Here is a 19,943-nt window from a genome sequence, read left to right as displayed (position 1 = left end):
TTTAGAGTCCTAAGAAGGCCAATCAAATTAAATAAATTTTTTTGTTATTTGCAACTATGATTGGATTTTTTTTGATAAATCAACCACCGAAAAAGTTGTACATAAGAAGATGGTATAAGAGTGGACAAAGAGAATGGATATGATCACTGAGAAGAAAGTGCCGGAGTAGATTGAATCTCATCACCAACTGAATGACCGTAAATAATCAATGGAGTGAAAAAAGTATTTAACTTTCTTGTCTAATTTCATCAATCCATCGGGTAAAAGTAGCAGCTCATGACTATAAACAGCCCCACGGCGACGGTCCCGTTCTCCATAGCGGCAATGCCAGTGATCGCCTCCAGAACAGTAGCTGTGATTGGCGCTGGCGCTGCCGGTCTTGCTGCGGCCCGGGAGCTTGTGCTCCAAGGCCATAGCGTCGTGGTTTACGAGCGGGACACCCGACTTGGCGGCACGTGGGCCTACACTCCCGAGAGCGAGTCCAACCTTATGGGACTCGATCCGATGCGACAAATCGTTCAATCCAGCCTCTATGCATCCCTCCGCACGAACCTCCCCCGGGAAGTAATGGGTTTCAGGGCCTTCCCGTTTTCCGCTAGCCAAAAACCCGGGAGGGATGCTCGGAGGTTTCCGGGACACGCGGAGGTGTTGGAGTATTTGAAGGATTTCGCGGATGAGTTTGGGTTGCGGGACTTGGTAAGGTTTGGGTGTGAGGTATGTCATGTGAGGATGATGGAAGATCACAAATGGATGGTGAGATCAAGAAAGAGAAATGAATTTGGTGATAGTCGTGAAGATGATAAAGTTTATGATGCTGTGGTAGTTTGCAACGGACATTATACGGAGCCTCGGATTGCTGAAATACCAGGTAGGTTCGTTTAGCGCAAGATAAAATATTGGATTATGATTATGTTATTCCGGTATATGCACTTGCTTGATTGTTGTTAATTTGATTAATGTTCTTGCTTTCAGAGTTTTGAGTAACTTGGTAAAAATTCAGGAATCTGTTTTTGTACAAGTTAAATTGAAGACTTTGTATGCATCCTACACAGGTTTTGAAACTCTTAGTTTAGGTACATGCTGGTGGGGGGCTAGAACTCTTGTATGTTTGGTTGCTAGTGCATTTTTGTTTTATTTAATATCTTCTTGTAATGGCGTTTATTTAGATTTTATTATTGGAGGACTTTTAAATGCTCTGTAGCTGTTAAAAAAAAAGAAACTTGAGTTTGCAACACGTTGTGCATTAAGTTTTAGTGCCGGGGTTGGCATCACTGCAGTAAGCAACCTTGACCTTTCTCTGCTGCTGCATAGAGTGGTTACGAGTACTGATGAAAGGTTATGTGAAAGAGATCATCTTTGCATGTTTTACAATTTGAAAGAGATCATCTTTGCATATTAGTTTCAGGATGTTCTTTCAACAGTGCTTACCAAATTTGAAAAATTTTAAAAAAAATATGTTCTTTCTGTTGACAAAAGGACATGAGATACTCGATTTTATTTTAGTATATTGTTTCATTTTCAAGGTCTGGAGTATTATTTTCCCTATCAACCTGATAATACAGGTTTTTCCTATATAATCACCTCAGCCTCTCTAACTTTCTTACTTCTTGATTTTATCAGAACTAAAGGAAATATTCGTTGCTACATACCTGAAAATTGATTTTCTAGAAGCAGAGAGGAACTCGTGTGGATTGAAAGAAACATATTAGGAGATTTAAAATTTTTGTCACGAGTAATTACAGTCACGGGTGTTCTTTCGCTTCTGTACAACGTGCAACTTTGTATTTGATCCTGGAACAAGCTTTTGAATATAAAATTGTGGTTTAAGAATTCTTATTTTAGTTTTCGAAATGCTTTAAATTTTTTAGTTCAGCAGCTTCAGCTTGGAATTTTGATTGTCAGTCACATTTTAAAACATTCAGGGATTGATGAGTGGCCAGGGAAACAAATTCATAGCCACAATTATCGTGTTCCCGAGCCCTATCGCAATCAAGTATGTGCCGAGTGCATTACTTTAATTTTTAACATACTTGCATGTACTATTTTCATGACCTCCCTTCCATTACTTTAAGATAGATGAAGCCAGTCAGCCACAGCTTAATTCAAGTGAATGACTGGAAGATTCTTAACTGAATCTAGATTAAGAAGGCTGAGCGAACTGTGGATTTGATGATTTGAATGTGCTGTTGGTCCACGAAATTTACAGAAAATGACAGAAAGTCCTGTGAGTTTTAAACGAGTCAGGTAGAGGATGTAATGGAAAGGGCTCTACCTGTTCATGGACACACAGCGTTTGTTTTGGAAATTTCATGAACTTTAAGCAACGCATAGAGGTTAGCTGTTATGATTTTGTCAAAAAATTGACCCTTGGGACCATAACTGTTCAAACTCAAAATGCTAGGGACCAATTATATTAAGCCCTAAACATTGGTAACCAATCTGTTTTTAGGGTAATTATTAGGGACAAAAGATTAGATTATTCTGCCGCCAAACTTCTAGGATGGCCGCCAAATTTTGACGGATGGTGGTGACAAAGACCTGCTCAAATTTGAAATGTCACCCAGTCTGTTTTTAGGGCAAAGATCAGAGACTAAATATGATTGTCTGTGCGGTATTTTGCGGGAAGAAAGTGGGTTTCATTTTTCTGGTTATTTCGCAGATTGTGGTACTGATTGGGAGTGCTGCAAGTGCTAATGATATCTCCAGAGATATTGCTGAAGTGGCTAAAGAAGTTCACATTGCATCCAGATCAGTCCAAATTGAAGAACTTGGAAAACTCTCGGGTCATGAAAATATTTGGCTCCATTCAATGGTACAATCAATGTGTCCCACGGGCCACTAGTATGTGTAACAAGAGACTTGAATTCATGTGGTATGTCTTCAAATTACCAGATAATTTTGTCATATCAATTGTTGCAGATCAGCTATGTCTGTAAAGATGGTACTGTGGCTTTTGAAGATGGAAAAGAAGTGTTTGCCGATGTTATCCTTCACTGCACAGGGTGGACATGAAAATGAGAAAAGATATTCTTATGCTAAACTGAAATGGAGAAAGGTTTGTTTTAACCAGTTTTTGTTTTTTATCCAGGTACAAGTATCACTTCCCATTTCTTGAAACAAACGGAGTCGTGACTGTGGATGACAATCGTGTCGGTCCACTGTACAAGCACATTTTTCCACCAGCCTTAGCCCCATGGATTTCATTTGTTGGCTTGCCATGGAAGGTTTTGATAATATCTTACACTATCCTTGTTTTATAGATTTATGTATTGTGACGATTTTGAAATCGAATTAGAACCACCTCAGTGTTAAATTGGATCCAGGTTGTACCTTTCCCCATGTTTGAATACCAATGCAAGTGGTTAGCTGGAGTTTTATCCGGTCAAATTCCCCTCCCAACAATAAATGAAATGATGGCTGATGTTGAAGGTTTTTACTCATCAATGGAAGCATCTGGCATTGCTAAGCGGTTCACTCATAGAGTCGGCGACCTTCAGGTAAATTACTCATGCACCTAATGGATTCATCCAAAAATAATTTATTACTTCAGATTTTATTGTCTTTACCACGATATTAAGTGAGATACTCTTAGATCAACTCTACTTTAAAGGTTATGTTCTCGCTGTAGTTTGCTTGAGTATCTTGTTTCTTTGCAGTTTGTGTTTTATTCTGTATCTGTGCTGTACCTGGGAATATTAGTCGCAGTCAAATGGTACAAATCAAATTCGCTTTTGATCGGTCTATTTATCGATCATAGATGCTTTTCAAATAAGTTGCTTGTATTCTCCATTTTGAAAATCTGTCCGGTATCAGAACTAGGCTATGTTCAACTCACCGCGCTTTATGGTTGAAGATTTTATTATTATAACAAACCATTGTATCCAAGTCTGGAATATCAATGTCCTTCCTCTGTGGCCCTTGTAACATACCAATTCTTGATTGTAGTTCGAGTATAATGACTGGTTAGCTGGCCAGAGTGGCTCTCCTCCAACCGAAGAATGGAGAAAGCCAATGTATTTGGTGGCTAGCAGGAAAAAGAGAAGTGCACCAGAGACATACCGCGACGAGTGGGAAGACGAAGATTTGATCTCCCTGGCTCATCTGGACTTCGAAAAATACATTTCCAATGTCAAGATCTCTTTGTAGCCTTATCTAATAAATAATTTTTTCACTATGATTTATATAAAGACTCAAACCACGTCTTTCGTAATCGTGGGTTTGGAGCTATACAATGTATACTTTTTTTGTCGAAAAAAATCAAACCAATTTACGTATACCTGATTTGGACATCCCATTTGGGTTATTAGAAAGAAAAATATTGTAATTTAGCTTGAAATATAAACGCATTGCAATATAAATACATAGCCATAATTAATCCAAGAAAGCTTTTTACAGTAAGCGAGAGAAAATTCCATATAATCAACCGGTTTTAGAATAATAAGTTAGAGAAACTACCAAAAGCCTAATCTATGTGACATAAGCACTGGTCACATAAATGGAAAAACTTCGAAGATAGATATACTAAACATGTATCATACGAAGATGGCTCTACACTCCTCTCAGAGTTTCTCTATGCTTCATCTTGTTGCACCTTTTTGACGAGGGATTCGAGGAAATATTGAACCTGCATTCATGTAGTTTCAAGTGTTTGCCCCTCAAAATTTTGATCAATATATGCACTATAAGACACGGGTAAAGATATTAATCTAAACCTTACAAGATGAAATTTAAGCATGAGATCATAAGATTTTTGCAATTGCCTGAACATACAAGAACTGTTGGTAAAGATATTGATAAATCTCACCTCTGAAGGGTCCCTCAGAGAGAAGAAAGCGTTGCTTTCTTTAGGGACAGCAGACACAAGAATGCCGTGTCCTCGATATTCCTTCCTCAGTACCTAACAAGTAAATCATAGAATTAAATCAGTCTCGAATCTCGGTCCATGGTTATGCGTCAAAGATAGCATATCCTCAAAACCATTGTCAAAAAATTAGGATGTTACCTTGAAAGCATCTTCGTCGGTTCTGTCATCTCCAATATATATAGGAAGCACATCTCTATGATTACTAAATCCTGTAAGAAATTTTCAAGTAAATTTATGAATCATCAGTCACAATTTTGTTACAACCCATTTTGAAGTTTTACCAACCTAACGATTTCAGAAGAAATTCGACTGCTTTTCCTTTATCCCACTCGATCACCGGCCGAACCTCTAATACCTATCAGATCAGAAAATAAAAATAACATTTTTTAATAACAAAAAATTGTCTCTTTTAAGGGGGCCAATTTAACGAATTTTGTACGTAAGATTTACGCTCTAAAATAGTTATAGAAGGTTGGGACGTAAAATACCTTTCGTCCATGTGTTAGTCTTAATCGAGGATGTTCCTTCATAATGTCATGAACATGCTGTGCAATTACAGGCCAACTCTGCAAGGTGAAACTCAAGAAAATTATTTTAGCACAAAACAGTCTAACGATTCCCAGAATGATAAAATTATATAACATGAAGAAAGCGGGATCAAACGAATGCCTACCATTTCATCTACGTTACGATAATGTACAGAGACGCAAAATTTATGGTTCTCCACTTTTGAACCTTTAATGTCTTTTGTAATCTCAACAAGGGCGGTATAAACCTGGAAAATAGACAAATGAAAAACATGTGACATGATTATTCATTGGTCGAAACATTACTATTTTTTAACATAGCGTTGTTAATTAGGCAAAGCACAATTTACCTCATTGATCATGGGTAAAAATTCACTCGCGGGCTGGAACAGATTCACCTCCTTCCCCTGTAGAACGTGTGAATTGAGAAGATGTATACGTAGCATGTCATAGAACAAGGAAAAACGAGCAGTGGGAGTCAGGGCTATCAAATTCAAACCTCTATATCAGTACCCTTGACACAGTTTAAATTGTTTCCAGACACCGTGTCTTTGGCCGGGAGCATGATGTCCATGCCATGACTACCGGCGTAATAGAGTTCTTTAAGTCCTACTAATTCATAAACCTGGGAAAATATTTGAATTAGTGTTATATCTTGAATCAATAGCTGCACTAGTATGAACTATGAAACATATATAGGACTAAAACTATGAAATTTACAACTGCTTGTACAGAGTCATTTCTACATATACGAACCTTATTCCGGCTTCTTCCACTGATGATAGCTGTTGGAAAATGATTTGCCACATTTTTTACAGCAACACGCATCTGAAAATAAGATTGTTTTAATTAATATAAGAAAATAAACAGAAATTCATTAAGATAGAAATGTTTGAAAGCTGAGAAATTCTTACTTCGCCAGACATAAAAGCCAGATCAGGGTCGTCCACAATGGGGGAAAGAGTTCCATCATAGTCCAAGAATATCACTAATTTCCTATTCCTCGCAACATCCATGATCAGTTGGAAGGAGTTGAGAGCCGATGGATATCTAATCTGCCAGAAGAAAAGAATGCGGTAAATTGTATCAATAAAGATTTCGAAATGATAAATAATTAGATAACCAATCGCTACATCATTAATTTAGAAGAATAAGAAACTAAACCATCCAAGACAGGTAAGCAATATCTGTTTCGTCCGATAAACTGTTGAAATCCTTGACAGCCTTTTTACGAGGAGGGGATGAAGATATCATTGCATCGAGCCAGCCGTTAGATCGAACATCGTCTAGTTTTCCGGGCTTTTTTCTTGGAACTGCAGAAACACTATTCGAGAATGATGGTAAGAGACTGGAATGGATCCCCAGCCTCGATTTGTTCACTGGTGTAGGATCCGTAAGAACAGGAGACACTTTTGATGACTTCAAATCCATCAGGTTTTTATGTACTTCCAACTGGAGTTGGCAGAAAATGAGTTCTGAATTCTCTTTTATCAGATTGTTTTATCAATGGAAAACCAACTCTTCAATGCCTTTTTGTCACTGATGCAAGGCGAGCGGGAGGAGCATTCCATATAGCTAGGAGTTGAATGCAGTAACACATTTAAACGAGGAACACAATTATTTTTCTGAAAGAATTTAATACAAATGTAATGTGGCTGGAACACCTTTTCCTGAAATGTGAACCGCTGCTAATTATCAGTGAATTATTGCTGAATAAATAGAACCAATCAACACAAAATTGACTGTGAAGCACAAGCACTCGAAAACACGAACAACAAATAAAATTGACATTATGCTAGATTCTCTTTTAAATCAATAAAATTTCAGATTCACACAAGTTGTGGAAGTAATTAAGGCAAATGATCTTCCCCAAGAGAGTGTACATCATATTTCACCCTGAATCTATAAATTGTAACCATATTTTACTCATTTTGAATCCGAAAGAACAAATTAGAACAATATATTTATAGAAAGATTTCTGGATGATAAATACAAGTATCTCTGTCAAAATCAAGCTAAAGCCAAAGAGATTTAAAAAAATAGAAACTGGAACAAAAATTAGTGAAATACATGCTTGCAGCAAATATTCTAAAAGTCTCTTGCTTGCTACTGATAGCTGCAAACTCACAATGTGCGTTATATTTATGCTAAGTCTGCCTTATTTTATAGACGAAAAAAGCAATCTATGAGATAATATGTTCAAGTAACCTTAAGGAACAAAACAAATTTTGCAGAGCCCGAAAGTAGTTGAAACAAAATGTAAGAGCAAACATCACACATGATACAAGAAATGCTTGCGTCGGTATCTCCTTGGTCACAAAGACGACGGAATATGCTCGACTATAATATTGCTTACGTTAGTCATTGACAACTGACTTACAGATCTATTTGTTAATTTTGTATCAATGTTCAAAATTTTCCAACAAAAGAAGAAATGAAGCGTACGTGAAAGAAACTCCTATTTTTCATGAGAGCTTTTTCCCACGGTTTTTCAGTCTCATCATATACAAAAAAATCCCATTTTGCTTCTCCAAGTATTTAAATTTTAAGATGTGGAAGTTGGAACCTTCCAAAAGATGTGATAACTAAGACACACAATTTAAGGAAGAAGAAAGTATATTATAAATCTCTAAAATAATCTAGGATAATGTAAATTGAATTCGTTTTATAAAAAATCTCCAAGATAAAGGGCTACCTCCTTTCAAGAGACAACTAGATTATACACATGTATGTCTTCATTTTCTCCTTAAACGGCATAATAGAAAGCCCTTTGTCAATAACATGATTCATAATAACCGTTTTCGTTCATGTTCGTTTCTTGACTTGCATAAGATCCCGTAAAAGGATAACATTTTAATGTAACTCCTGCGATCTGTAAATCAACTTCTCGAATCTTAAATGAATTTGGCAGAGCATATATCAAAACTAATCTAATAATCTAAATATAGTCAAGAATTGAAGTAAACTCATATTTCAAGTTCTTTTCACCTTCTTATTGTGAGGGTATGACTCCACAAGTAATACCTAAAGCTTATTAAGGCAGATCAAACAAGTAGTTGTTGTTTACTAATTACTCCCAAATATTTTTTTAAAGAAAAAAACATAGAAAAATCAAGGCAATGTTTGATTATCATTCCGGAAAATATTTTTCCCACATTATTTTATAATTATTTCCCAAAGACATATTTTCAACTTACATCCACATTCCTCGATACAGTCATTATTTATATCTAATTTTCGTTACGCTTCAAAATTATTCTATTATTAATATTATGTTCTAAAACAATACATTATATCATAAAATTTTAAAAAACAAATATATATATTTTATTTAAAACTTAACTAAGTGTTCATTCTGATGTAACATGACATTTATGGTAAAAAACATCTCCTTCCTGAAACATAATCAAACATACTCCACGATCTCCGATTTTTCCAAAAAATACTGGAAAACTAACCAAATAAACCCCCAATTCCCTTGAATAATTTCTTTATGGAAAATATATTTCCTCTAAGCTTATATGAACCGCTTCACTTGTATGATTTTTATGTTTCTTTACGAACGAACGCGTAGCGCGGTCATTAAAAATCATTAAAAAAACACAGTAGGCCTATTGGATATGATTTCCTCTACTTTTCTTATAAAAGCACGCCTAGCGCGTTTTTTTTTTCCAAAAAAAGGGAAACGGAGAAGAAGAAGCAGCCAATATGTGCCATCTCTCTATGACAGTTTTAGGTCGACCCATCACCATGAAATAAAAATTTGCCATGGACTATGCATAGTGATGGTCCTCACTTCTCCTTTTTCACATTTCATATGCTAGAGAAATTAATTTTTTTAAAAAAAAATTGCATCAACTGCCAGCTGTGACGCTGAGCCTATGACGAAACTAATTTTTCCAAGAACATTAAGAGCCTATCACGAAACTTTGAACATATTAAAAAAACAGCTAAAATTTTATTCAACTTGATTCAGATTAAGAAATATCAAAGAATTAACAGTAAAAATCATATGTCACCCGTCCCCCAAACATAAAAAGCATTAAGCAAGAAAGAATGAAACGCAAAAACATGTTCAAGAAAAATCCAGGCTCGTTGGACACATCGAAACGGCGGTTTAAATCTAAAACAGAAAATGGATGCCAGAGACAAACTAATTAAAATAAATGGATTTATCAATCTCATTTTTTATCATGGGGAACCACGAAAAAAAGGTTGAAAATGACATAAATAATCAAATATGTTTTCCCATACCAAACCAAGAAAAAACTGATTAAGACATCTAATCACACAATTAACCGACAACGAAAGAACCAACAAACAGTGGCTCTTGAAAAGTAGCTTTTCAAGACCAGGTTTTCAGTTCTGCGAATGATCCAATGGGCCCCGAGTACACAAACTTACGCAGAAAGGATTAGTCACACACATCGTAGAACAATCCGAAACATTGGTTACCACGAAAGGCCGTAAAAATAATCGGCGAACCAGATCAATTCAACCATTCTGATGAAAACCCAGATAGGAAAAAAAACAAGAAGAAGCAAATTTGACCAAAATTGCTGATGCATGATTACGCAAGAAACAAATCCAGACGGGACAAAAGCAGATCCCATTGGAAGATTTATCACATAAAGGAGACTCTATAATTTTATTTTTTTGGTTAATGATTGATTCACTAGAATATTAAAAAATCTCACACCTGATAAAATACCCAGCAAAAAGATGACAAAGCTGATTCCGAACCTAAAGAGACTCCAACAAATCGNAAAAAAAAAAAAAAAAAAAAAAAAAAAAAAAAAAAAAAGCAAAGAAGAAAAGGGACACGAAAAACGAAGAAGACGAGAGAAAGGAGAAAATGTTGTACCTGTGAAAGAAAAACAATGGCTGGTGTAGGAGAAACCCTATCGTAACAGAAAACAGAAAAAGCAACGGAGAAAGGAAAAATGGTTTGGGAAAAGGCAAACAATTTATAGAATTGGATGGCCGAGAAAAAAGACGTGCAAGACAAGGCAACACCTTCCCTTCCGGTCCTTGAGTTGGGAAACAATTCAATAAAATATTGTGATTTTATTTTATAATAATTATGTCTCCTCCGGTCCTCCTCTTTTCCCACGGATCAATTTTGTGGATAGAATATCTTATTTATGTCATCTATTAAAAAATATTACTTTTTATGTTAATAATATTATTTTTTATTATGAATATCGATGAAATTGACTCGTCTTACATATAAAGATTAGTGATACCGTCTCACAAGATACCTACTCAATTTATATTTATGTTCCCCACGAACGTCATCTCCTGTAATAATAATATTCACCTCGCCAAAAAAATAGTTGCTCTACTTTTCGACATAGTTTGACTAAATAATAAAAATGTATAATAGAAGAACTTTATAAATCAATGTATATATATATGTAATAAAATATGAAATAAAATAAAAATAACTAATAAGCTGTTCCCAATCATATATTATAATGCAGTATAAATAGTATATATAAAGTATCGATGTATATTTCTCACTTACTAAATTTTTATTAAATTAAAAGCAATTATTTTTGTAAATTTATAGTGGTATTTTTTTTTTATAAAAAATTAAAATTATAACCTTAAAATTAATTATTCTAGACTTCTCATTTATTATAAATTATAATATATCAAAATCTGTTGCTTTATTAATTGTTGGGGAAAAACAATTTGGTCATGTAAGTTGGTGTATACAATATTTTTATTATCTGCTATTGGTCTTACAATAGCAAATTGGTTTGTCACATCTATTCCATTTTCCACGTCAGACTTCAGTTTTAGTCAGCTATATCAATATTTCGTCGAATATGAGATTAAATGTACATAAAAATAATAATTACACGAAGATCAATTTTAATCAATTAGAGGAACAAAGGATTATATAAAACAATTTATAGGATTAATTTGATTTGTTTCCATAAATATTAAAGATTTTTCCTAAACTGTAGAGATATGCGCCTTATTTTAAATACAACATATCCAATTAAACCATTAACAAAAGTTTATATATCGATTTATCATTTATTTATTTAAAAGACGGTATACCCATTATTTTTAGGAGAAGTTGGTGAAAAATCCTCAATCAAAATATTTTTTTGGGTTCACTCCCTACCCACAAAATTGTGGTACTATGTCATACAAAATGTGGTACACTTCATATGGAAATGTGGTACTAAAAAAGTACCCAAGGATTGAACACAAAAAAAATCGACGGCTAGGGACTGAAGGCCAATTTCTCGTTATTTTTACCCAAATAAAGTAATTAAAAAAAATCATTTGTTGGAAGAAAAAGGTTATTTAGCGTACTTGACACACTATATCACGAACAAAGCAAGTACTGTACTGGAAACTCCAGAGACAAAAAAGTACTTTTGGGCTCTAAAATACGCTAAATCAATTCGAAGATTTTTCCTGGACGTACGTTTGAAGAAGCAAAATAAAGGAAACGATGACTTTTCGGACTCTCGAAATCAAAATAACAACCCATCGAAGATTGTCGCTCACGTAAATAATCTAGAATCAAGGATTCTTTCAATTATTATTTTATTTTTAGAAATTTAATCAGGTGTTTTTTTAGTTTTAATACTAAAGGTGCAACCAATATATCGTTACAACGATATTTACAACTATTATATCGTTAGATTTTACTGTTATATCGTGAGATTTTGTATTCAATATATAGTGAGATTTTGACAAATTGAATTTTTGCATTGAATTTTTTTTGTTGTACAAATTGATGTACAAATATGGATGTACATGTAGCATCACTCTTAGAAAAATTTTCCGGCTAACAGAATATCCTGCAAATAATTAGACGAACTTTGTGTAATAAGTTTGTCCGAAAAAATGTTTGTAAAAAATATCATTGATTGTCCACCTTGGATATTTTATTATACATAGAATTCTAGATCTTGTTATTTTATTGTTTATTTAATTTGATTTCAAATTTTACTCATCTCAAAGAGTTAAAATGCATTTTAGTATCATTGGCTGCCCACCTTGGGCATTATATGTTGAATTATCGAGACAAATTCGAATCAAACGCGCCATATATTCGTATTAGGATAATCATTTTAATATTTAGACATGTTTGTGTTATGATTTTTCTAAATTTTAGTTTTGATTAAAACAAATATTTTCCGGAATAAATCTAAAAATATTATGCCCCTTGATGGTTTTTCATCTGATTTTTTTGTAAAAAGATACTACAGATTGATATGATGTATAAATACATTATCAAAGAACAATATAAAAAGACTATTTTTATTAGATTTTTCTGAATATATTTTGCACTAATATTGTTTACATATTTTCCTTTTATTCTAAAAGAGAGTTTACTTTATTTCTAGTTATGAAAGTTGTGATTTGTAATACTATAATCACAAATTAGAAGTTGTTGTATATTGAGAGAATATTATGATCATATATCGTCAGCACCGTGTACAGGGCAAATTCGTCTTAAAGATAACAATTTTTTTCATGTCTCGAATTCAAATTTGCTAACATAATTTTATGAGTCTTTGTCATATTCAATTTGCATGTCAAATGAAAGATATTGGAGAAATCCTTGCCAACACTTTTTCTCATGTATGAGGTCCGTGGTGTCGACATCGAACAATCTGATTTTGAAATAAAATGTTTAATTCATGCCAAACTTAAGGTAATGTTCCCACTTGATTTTCCATAAATTTTTATACAACACCATGTTTATTCTTACAAACGAGGTTTGTGATTTTTCCTGTAGATCTCACATGTAAAAATGAATAAAAATCATTGAGATCAAAGAATAATATCATGTTGGTCAATGATATACTACCATTAGAGTAATATTCAATAATATATCAGCACATATTTAATATTAATAACGATAATTTCTCTTATTTTACAGTTTTCCCACGCTGAAATAGTGTAATTTTTAATGGAGAAGTTGGTGAAAAATCCCCAATCAAAATATTTTTTTGGGTTCACTCCCTACCCACAAAATTGTGGTACTATGTCATACAAAATGTGGTACACTTCATGTGGAAATGTGGTACTAAAAAAGTACCCTGTGACTGAACACAAAAAAAATCGACGGCCGAAAACTGAAGGTCAATTTCTCAATTTTTAATTGCCCCTTGATACACTCTTCAACCAACCCTCTGTTTTCAGTTTTCACCTACCTCAGAAAATGACAATTTGAATAATTATTCATAAGTTTGCTCCTCGTATTATATATAAAAATGCTAATTTATTTATTTTTTTAATCAACTAAGTCGACAATTTGGTTAAGTTATTATTATTAATTAATTTTGGAAATTTTTTATTTGGTTAATGTTTTTGATTTATAGTTGTTTTAAATTGAACAGACTAAACAAATCAAAATTATTACGGAGAATTGTTTAATATCATTCGTGTCTCAATTACTTGTGATATGAATTTTTTCTACTGTTGTAAATTTTTATAATATTTGTGTTCTTGACAACACTAATATTATTTTTCTATAGAAAAATAGTATAAAAATATACTAAATAATTACGACAAATTCCAACCATGGAAATTAATTATATTGGTGATTTGATATGTATCTCCTCTAAATTATTCAATATTCATTTCATATTTGAGTTTTCTAAAATTAATTAACTAAAATTTACATTTAACACGTAATAGACCTTTTTAAAAAATGATTTTTAGTATTCAATTAAGAACAATAAATCTCCTTAAAAAAAAAAGAACAATAAATCAAACACAGTAATACAGTATAAATTATTATGTTCTATCAAGATCAAAATTTTCGAGGTCCTTCGTTTACATATTAGTCATTTCATACATGCATATTTCATACATGCAGTTGAATATCATCATGTATAATTAAACTAATATGTCGATTGAACATTATTCAATTTATATAGAATAATTAAATTTTATTGATGAATATGTCGTTAATTTTAGAATAATAATGAATAAATCAATTTTATCATTTAGGCTGAGAAAAGGACCCTCATCCTCGCCAATCCCTCAAATGGGACAAAAAAAAATTAATATATATCTCAGATCACTGGAGCTTGGGTATTTTCCACTTCATAGTGACAAATTGAAAATGTTAGCTGCTTTGCAATCTCCGCTATCCTCTGCTCTCCTATCTTCTTCCTCTCTCAAGGTAAATCTTGCAAGCTGACACGCTTTCGTGCCTGATTCCTGCATGCAAAATTCAATTCCAGGCTTTTGATTGTTATAGGTGTGTATTCTGTTGTTGAACGTCTAAATTTTTATTGTTTGATTGATTTGTGTAATATTTTTGTTGATCGGAACAGGGGAGGAAACTCCGATTAGCAGCCCAACCGGCGAAACCAAATCTCAATTTGGAGCACCTGAGTGTTTTTCCTTTGATTCGAGCTTCTATTAACTTCTCTTCGTCTCTTGACATTGGTAAGATTCCAGTATCTGATTTACATTTCGTCTGATTTTATGCATTTTTGTCGCAATTTGTATCGTTGAGTTGTTTTCTTTTTTTCGTATTTCTAATAGGGTTGAGCACCGAGTTGGATGCAGTGACTAGTTTCAGTGAGATCGTTCCTGATACCGTCGTTTTCGATGATTTCGAGAGGCTAGATTTCTGATTATTTCTTGAATATAAAATTTCGTTATGCTTGCATGTTTCTTTGGGATTGTGTCAGTCCAACGGATATGATTTTGAGTTTGTCCATCTGAATGAGGTGATGATTTGAAAACGATATTGGCCATAGGTTTCCTCCAACTGCTGCCACTGTCAGCTCCTCGCTACTTTTGGGTATTTGTAGCCTTCCTGACACGAAGTTCAGGGTAATTATATCGTTTATATTTGTTATTATTTTTCTATGGAACAGACAAACAAACTCGAAGCATATTTTCTAAGAGTCGTGTATGGGCAACTGTGTCTATGTTGTGTGCTGGTATTCGACTAGATTAAAATTGTAGACTCTTGTAGTAGTGTATGTCGGTAAGATGTAGGTTAAGATATTAATTTTTTTGAAGAGTGATATAAAAAGGCTTTTGATACAGAGTAAGTATATTCCTCTTGCATACACACATTGCTATAAATTTTTTTTTGTCATAATGTCCAGAGTGCAGTCGACGCTGCATTGGCAGATCCACATTGTTACGCCTTAGGAAAGTCCGATGATCGCATGTCTTACTTCTTTAACAAGGTAGTCTTCTATGAATTGGAATCTTATTAGAGTGATATGCTCTTGTTATCTTGAATGAAGATTCGACTGGACGATCATAAAGATTGATATATGAATTATTAGGCTTTAGTAAATGTTGGGGGCGATCTTGCAAAGCTTGTACCTGGTCGTGTTTCTACTGAAGTTGATGCTCGTCTTGCCTATGACACAAATGGAATAGTTAAAAAGGTGATTGTTCTCTTGAAAATTTTAACAGATTTTGTTAATACCGCCTATTTTTCTTATTTTGTGTGTGAAGTTAAATCATCATAATTTTTGTTGAATGAATTCTGCTGAGGCGTTAATCGTTAATCATTTATATTATATGCTGCCATCCTCATTATATTTGTTTTTGATCCATGTGATGAGACATCATGGTCTCACCGCCTCATTCATCAGTTCTTTTGTTTTTAAATCAATTTTCAGGTATATGACCTTCTGAAACTGTATCAAGAAATTGAAGTACCTCCAGAACGTTTGTTGTTCAAAATTCCTTCAACTTGGCAGGTTAGTGTCATTGGTCAAGGTTATTATTTGTCTTTTGAGGAGGAATGCAGGAGTTCTCAATGAACATTTCCTTCTTGTAAATCATGCTGCTTCACCTTTGTATCTATATCATTTGCTCTTTTCTAGGGGATTGAAGCATCACGGTTACTGGAGTCAGAGGGCATACAGACACATATGACTTTTGTCTACAGGTATAACATGATTTCTAGCCTTATTTTATTCAAAGAATTGAAGATCTTGGTGAAAGATTTTGAATATTGCATGACATGGAAAAAATTGACTGCGGCAGTCCTTTTGATGTTACGAATTTTCTGGATCTGTATAAAATGTTTGTATGTTTGTCCGCAATGTTTGATGCTTTTTTTTCCATTTGGCATTGGTCTTTTGCTCTTTCTCCTATAGCTTGTTCATCCTTTAATCTATTGTTCTGGATTTATGAGGGTTGGGGATGGGTTAAGAGAAAGCCTTTACTTTTATTGGTAATTTCTTTGACAGAGATAATGTACCATCTTTTCAATTGCTAAGAACATCCTCAAAGTGTGCAACTGGTGATGAAATGGAGCTTCAATTACTTTGTTGTGCTTTCTCTTGATTCGCTCTTACATGGAGCGAAAGCTTCCAAGAACTAGTTGTGAGTTGGTGGTGATCTTTATTTCCTTGTTTTAAGAAATGTTTTATGGTTTTTATGCTTAAATAATACTGTTTGTTTATGCACCAACCACGATAAGTACACTGTGAAAGCTAGTATCCATTTATAAACTAAGCAAACATTAAAATTCTTATGAGAGGTCCACAACCTTGTTTCTCGGAATATCAGCATCATTTCCCTAGTCTCCTGAGGTTCTGATTTGGTAATCTCCAGGACTGCTGTTTCAGCTCGTCTTTTTCTTAGTAATTATATATGATCTACTCACCAGATTGTAAACAATTCCACACTTTTTCAAAACGCTCATCCAAGTGTTTTTAAGGATATTCATGTCTTATGTTATACTTTTGTAAAGTCTGCAGTATCTGTGATTACCAGTGGCTTATATGACTTACTAAATTTTCGAAGTCTTGTGCCACATTTAGATTGTATGAAGGAAATAATATGCCCCAACCTTGCTTAACTTTATGTCATAAAAATCATGTTAGTATTGAAAAACGGTCCTGGAAGTATTTCCCTCTTTGAAGTGCTGTAAATCTGGCGGCTGATACATTTTTACGACCATCTTTGTTCTGAACCTGCAGCTTTTGTCAAGCTGCAGCTGCAGCTCAAGCTGGCGCTTCTGTTATTCAAATTTTTGTTGGTCGACTTAGGGTAATATTTTTCTCTGTATTGTGCTCATTGACACTTTTACTGTGATAATAAAGATATGGTCATAACCTTGTGGTAGGACTGGGCACGGAGTCATGCTGATGACCCTGAAGTAGGAAATGCTCTTAGAAGAGGAGAAGATCCAGGGTTGGCTTTGGTCAGTTCAATGATCTGCTACTTTGCATATAACATTTACATATTGATGGTCTCTACTCTCTACATGCTATCAAGTATGCCACATTCCACTGGGTTGATTTCCGCAATGAGGGTGGCATTCATTGAACCAATGACTAGAACCTCAAGGATGCATTCACAATTGAGAAACAGAGAAATCACATTCCACCTTTTTTTCTCAGCATATAATTCAAAAGTCAAAGCCTTGAACGTTAAACAAACCATGAAATAAAAATGCACGAGGTGTCGATCATTGTCATGCTTATTCATGTTTACTTTCAAGTTTACCTATCTGCTTAAACTTTCACCTTACTTTTCTCAACTTGTTATAGGGTAAATCATGTTCTCCCTTCAGAAATTTGATTTACAATGGTGACCCTCATATTTTCTTTCTTTTTCCTTACAAAGAGAAAGTGGATGCTAATGCTTTGTGTGGTTTATATCATTTGCCACATAGGTGACAAAAGCCTACAATTACATTCATAAATATGGACATAAGTCAAAATTGATGGCTGCAGCTATTCGTAACAAGCAGGATGTCTTTAACCTTTTAGGGTAATTATTCTTTTGACCATGTTTCATTCTTTTTCAAGCTCTGGTTACCTGTTATATATTCATATTTATTTGCATGCAGGGTTGACTACATCATTTCCCCATTAAAGATATTGCAGTCTCTAAAGGATTCTGTGACACCTCCTGATGAGAAATATTCTCTCATTAGGCGGCTATCTCCACTGTCAGCTGCCTCCTATAATTTTAGTGATGAAGAGGTTTGATTTATATTCTGATCTTTTATTTTCCATGAGAAGTTGCCTCAATTGAAGAGTGTTTATTTTCTTTCCCTTGACCTATCAAACAGTTTTACTCTTAATCAAATAACTTAACTCTATTTCATTTGATCATTCCCGAATAATTTTCAGCTTGTTACGTGGGACCAGTATAGCTTCTCCTCAGCTATGGGTCCTGCGGCAGTGGAGCTTCTAGCTACTGGAATGGATGGCTATGCTAATCAATCGAAACGAGTGGAGGAATTATTTGGAAAGATATGGCCACCTCCTAATGTGTAAGGTATTTGGCGAGTAACTCGTAATAAATGAGCCTGCGCTCGTGCGGATCCTCGGAAAGCCCGTATATAATAAGAGTCAGTTTGCTGATGTTGTAATCCTTTCCAATCTCTGGGCAGTGAAACTTGGTTGGTGTTCTTGGTACTAGATTGTACCTAGCTTGTTTCCAGTTATTTGAACTAACGTGTAGCTCAATTTAATTTTTGCATGTTCGTGATTTTTAAGCACAAAATATATATGTTGATAAAATGAGCTGTTCGTTTATGTGCTGTAGTAAAATGTAGGATTATTTGGAATAATAGTCCTGTATAAAAAAAACTTTTAAAAATATAGATCTCGAAAAACCCTTGGTGCAACGTATTGTGATGTGTAAAAGTGAAATGAGGATTTTTTTTTTTTAATTTTACACACACACACACACACACAAAAAAAGTCTATTCTTGCAAATGATCTGTAAAATGAATGTGGTTTCAGTTATCATTTACATCGGGATTGGTCATTTAATTACTAATATCAGGTTTGAAGTATGGTCAAGATTTTATATACTAAATATTATATTCTTCGTGAATGAATTAATAAAAACCGTTTATTATTTCACGAGGAAAGTTTCTTTGTAATAATTTTTTTTTTCATTACATGAGAATTCGTAGTCGTTAATTTTTAGTATTATCGAATAAACTCTCGGATTAAAATAATAGTTTTGTGTGACAGACTCGCTCGAGAATGTGTTGACATATGAAATCGAATTTTTGATCACTTATCTAACATTCACGTGCACATCAACTTGGACACTTTTGATATGTTTTGAAGGCATAAATTCTTAGAAGATATTTTTTTTAAAAAAAATAAAAAAAGGGTTAGCACTGAATTTTGAAACCAAATTGTACGAATTTGAACTTTAAGATTGGTAATGGAAAAAGGAAAAGGATGTAAAGCAAATAAGTTAGTCAAAGTTTAAAAAATATCGAAAGCTCCAAATAACACAGCCTGCTACTAAGTATGATATACATATCAAGATTCTTCGAAACCTTTACCCATCTTCAACTTTTTGCATCATTGGTACATTTAATAAAAAAAATAGACATTTATTTTATCGGGGACGAATCGAAAATTTTGAGCTTCCTAGTTTGATATCAACCTCCGTCTATTACAATTCTTGATTTGATTGACTCAAAGTAAGTTCGATGTTATTCTCATGATTTTGTTTTAAGAGTACACGGGCATAAAAATTCCCCACAAAGAAGTGGGAGAACTCATATTATATGAGAACATGGTAGTTATATGGAGTTCTAATATATA

At 33.8% G+C, this 19,943-nt stretch overlaps 3 protein-coding genes across 7 annotated transcripts; 2 read left to right on the top strand and 1 right to left on the bottom strand.

The window, feature by feature from the left end:
* The first annotated feature begins 95 nt into the window (after window positions 1–95).
* Window positions 96–4,187, top strand: LOC140970147 (flavin-containing monooxygenase FMO GS-OX-like 4). Its single transcript, XM_073431754.1, has 7 exons — window positions 96–868; window positions 1,923–1,993; window positions 2,660–2,812; window positions 2,920–3,002; window positions 3,089–3,224; window positions 3,324–3,497; window positions 3,946–4,187. Exons 1-7 carry the CDS (start codon window positions 277–279, stop codon window positions 4,144–4,146), a joined length of 1,410 nt encoding a protein of 469 aa, XP_073287855.1. The 5' UTR covers window positions 96–276; the 3' UTR covers window positions 4,147–4,187.
* Window positions 3,982–10,407, bottom strand: LOC140970148 (probable trehalose-phosphate phosphatase F). 5 transcript variants are annotated; one of them, XM_073431756.1, is made up of 13 exons: window positions 10,256–10,392; window positions 10,091–10,134; window positions 6,556–7,061; window positions 6,306–6,446; window positions 6,148–6,219; window positions 5,891–6,016; window positions 5,742–5,798; window positions 5,538–5,639; window positions 5,353–5,430; window positions 5,150–5,219; window positions 5,003–5,073; window positions 4,805–4,897; window positions 3,982–4,624 (listed from the first exon to the last, which is right to left on the bottom strand). In XM_073431756.1, exons 3-13 carry the CDS (start codon window positions 6,820–6,822, stop codon window positions 4,571–4,573), a joined length of 1,131 nt encoding a protein of 376 aa, XP_073287857.1. In that variant the 5' UTR covers window positions 6,823–7,061; window positions 10,091–10,134; window positions 10,256–10,392; the 3' UTR covers window positions 3,982–4,570. The 5 variants fall into 5 exon arrangements, with proteins under 5 accessions (XP_073287857.1, XP_073287856.1, XP_073287860.1 ...); XM_073431755.1 differs by lacking the exon at window positions 10,091–10,134 and having other exon boundaries at window positions 10,256–10,407; XM_073431759.1 differs by lacking the exon at window positions 10,091–10,134 and having other exon boundaries at window positions 6,556–7,100.
* A 4,018-nt stretch (window positions 10,408–14,425) lies between these two features.
* Window positions 14,426–18,908, top strand: LOC140970138 (uncharacterized). Its single transcript, XM_073431736.1, has 13 exons — window positions 14,426–14,557; window positions 14,712–14,826; window positions 14,926–15,004; window positions 15,144–15,219; window positions 15,501–15,584; window positions 15,687–15,791; window positions 16,029–16,109; window positions 16,236–16,300; window positions 17,340–17,409; window positions 17,486–17,563; window positions 18,038–18,135; window positions 18,215–18,350; window positions 18,501–18,908. Exons 1-13 carry the CDS (start codon window positions 14,498–14,500, stop codon window positions 18,645–18,647), a joined length of 1,194 nt encoding a protein of 397 aa, XP_073287837.1. The 5' UTR covers window positions 14,426–14,497; the 3' UTR covers window positions 18,648–18,908.
* The last annotated feature ends 1,035 nt before the right edge of the window (window positions 18,909–19,943 follow it).

Source organism: Primulina huaijiensis, unplaced genomic scaffold, assembly GCF_012295235.1.
Source record: "Primulina huaijiensis isolate GDHJ02 unplaced genomic scaffold, ASM1229523v2 scaffold43369, whole genome shotgun sequence".
NCBI lineage: Eukaryota > Viridiplantae > Streptophyta > Magnoliopsida > Lamiales > Gesneriaceae > Primulina > Primulina huaijiensis.
Note: the sequence above shows the minus strand (reverse complement) of the source record. Positions and strands in the feature narration are given on the sequence as shown.

Excerpts from the sequence above, each read along its gene's own strand:
- LOC140970138 (XM_073431736.1), top strand. The coding sequence starts at position 14,498 with ATGTTAGCTGCTTTGCAATCTCCGCTATCCTCTGCTCTCCTATCTTCT. Across the intron at positions 14,558-14,711 it reads TATCTTCTTCCTCTCTCAAG|GGGAGGAAACTCCGATTAGC; the intron begins GTAAATCTTGCA and ends TGATCGGAACAG. Across the intron at positions 18,136-18,214 it reads GATGTCTTTAACCTTTTAGG|GGTTGACTACATCATTTCCC; the intron begins GTAATTATTCTT and ends ATTTGCATGCAG.
- LOC140970147 (XM_073431754.1), top strand. The coding sequence starts at position 277 with ATGACTATAAACAGCCCCACGGCGACGGTCCCGTTCTCCATAGCGGCA. Across the intron at positions 2,813-2,919 it reads ATATTTGGCTCCATTCAATG|ATCAGCTATGTCTGTAAAGA; the intron begins GTACAATCAATG and ends CAATTGTTGCAG. Across the intron at positions 3,498-3,945 it reads ATAGAGTCGGCGACCTTCAG|TTCGAGTATAATGACTGGTT; the intron begins GTAAATTACTCA and ends TCTTGATTGTAG.
- LOC140970148 (XM_073431755.1), bottom strand. The coding sequence starts at position 6,822 with ATGGATTTGAAGTCATCAAAAGTGTCTCCTGTTCTTACGGATCCTACA. Across the intron at positions 5,220-5,352 it reads GACTAACACATGGACGAAAG|GTATTAGAGGTTCGGCCGGT; the intron begins GTATTTTACGTC and ends CTGATCTGATAG. Across the intron at positions 4,898-5,002 it reads CCGACGAAGATGCTTTCAAG|GTACTGAGGAAGGAATATCG; the intron begins GTAACATCCTAA and ends TTTACTTGTTAG.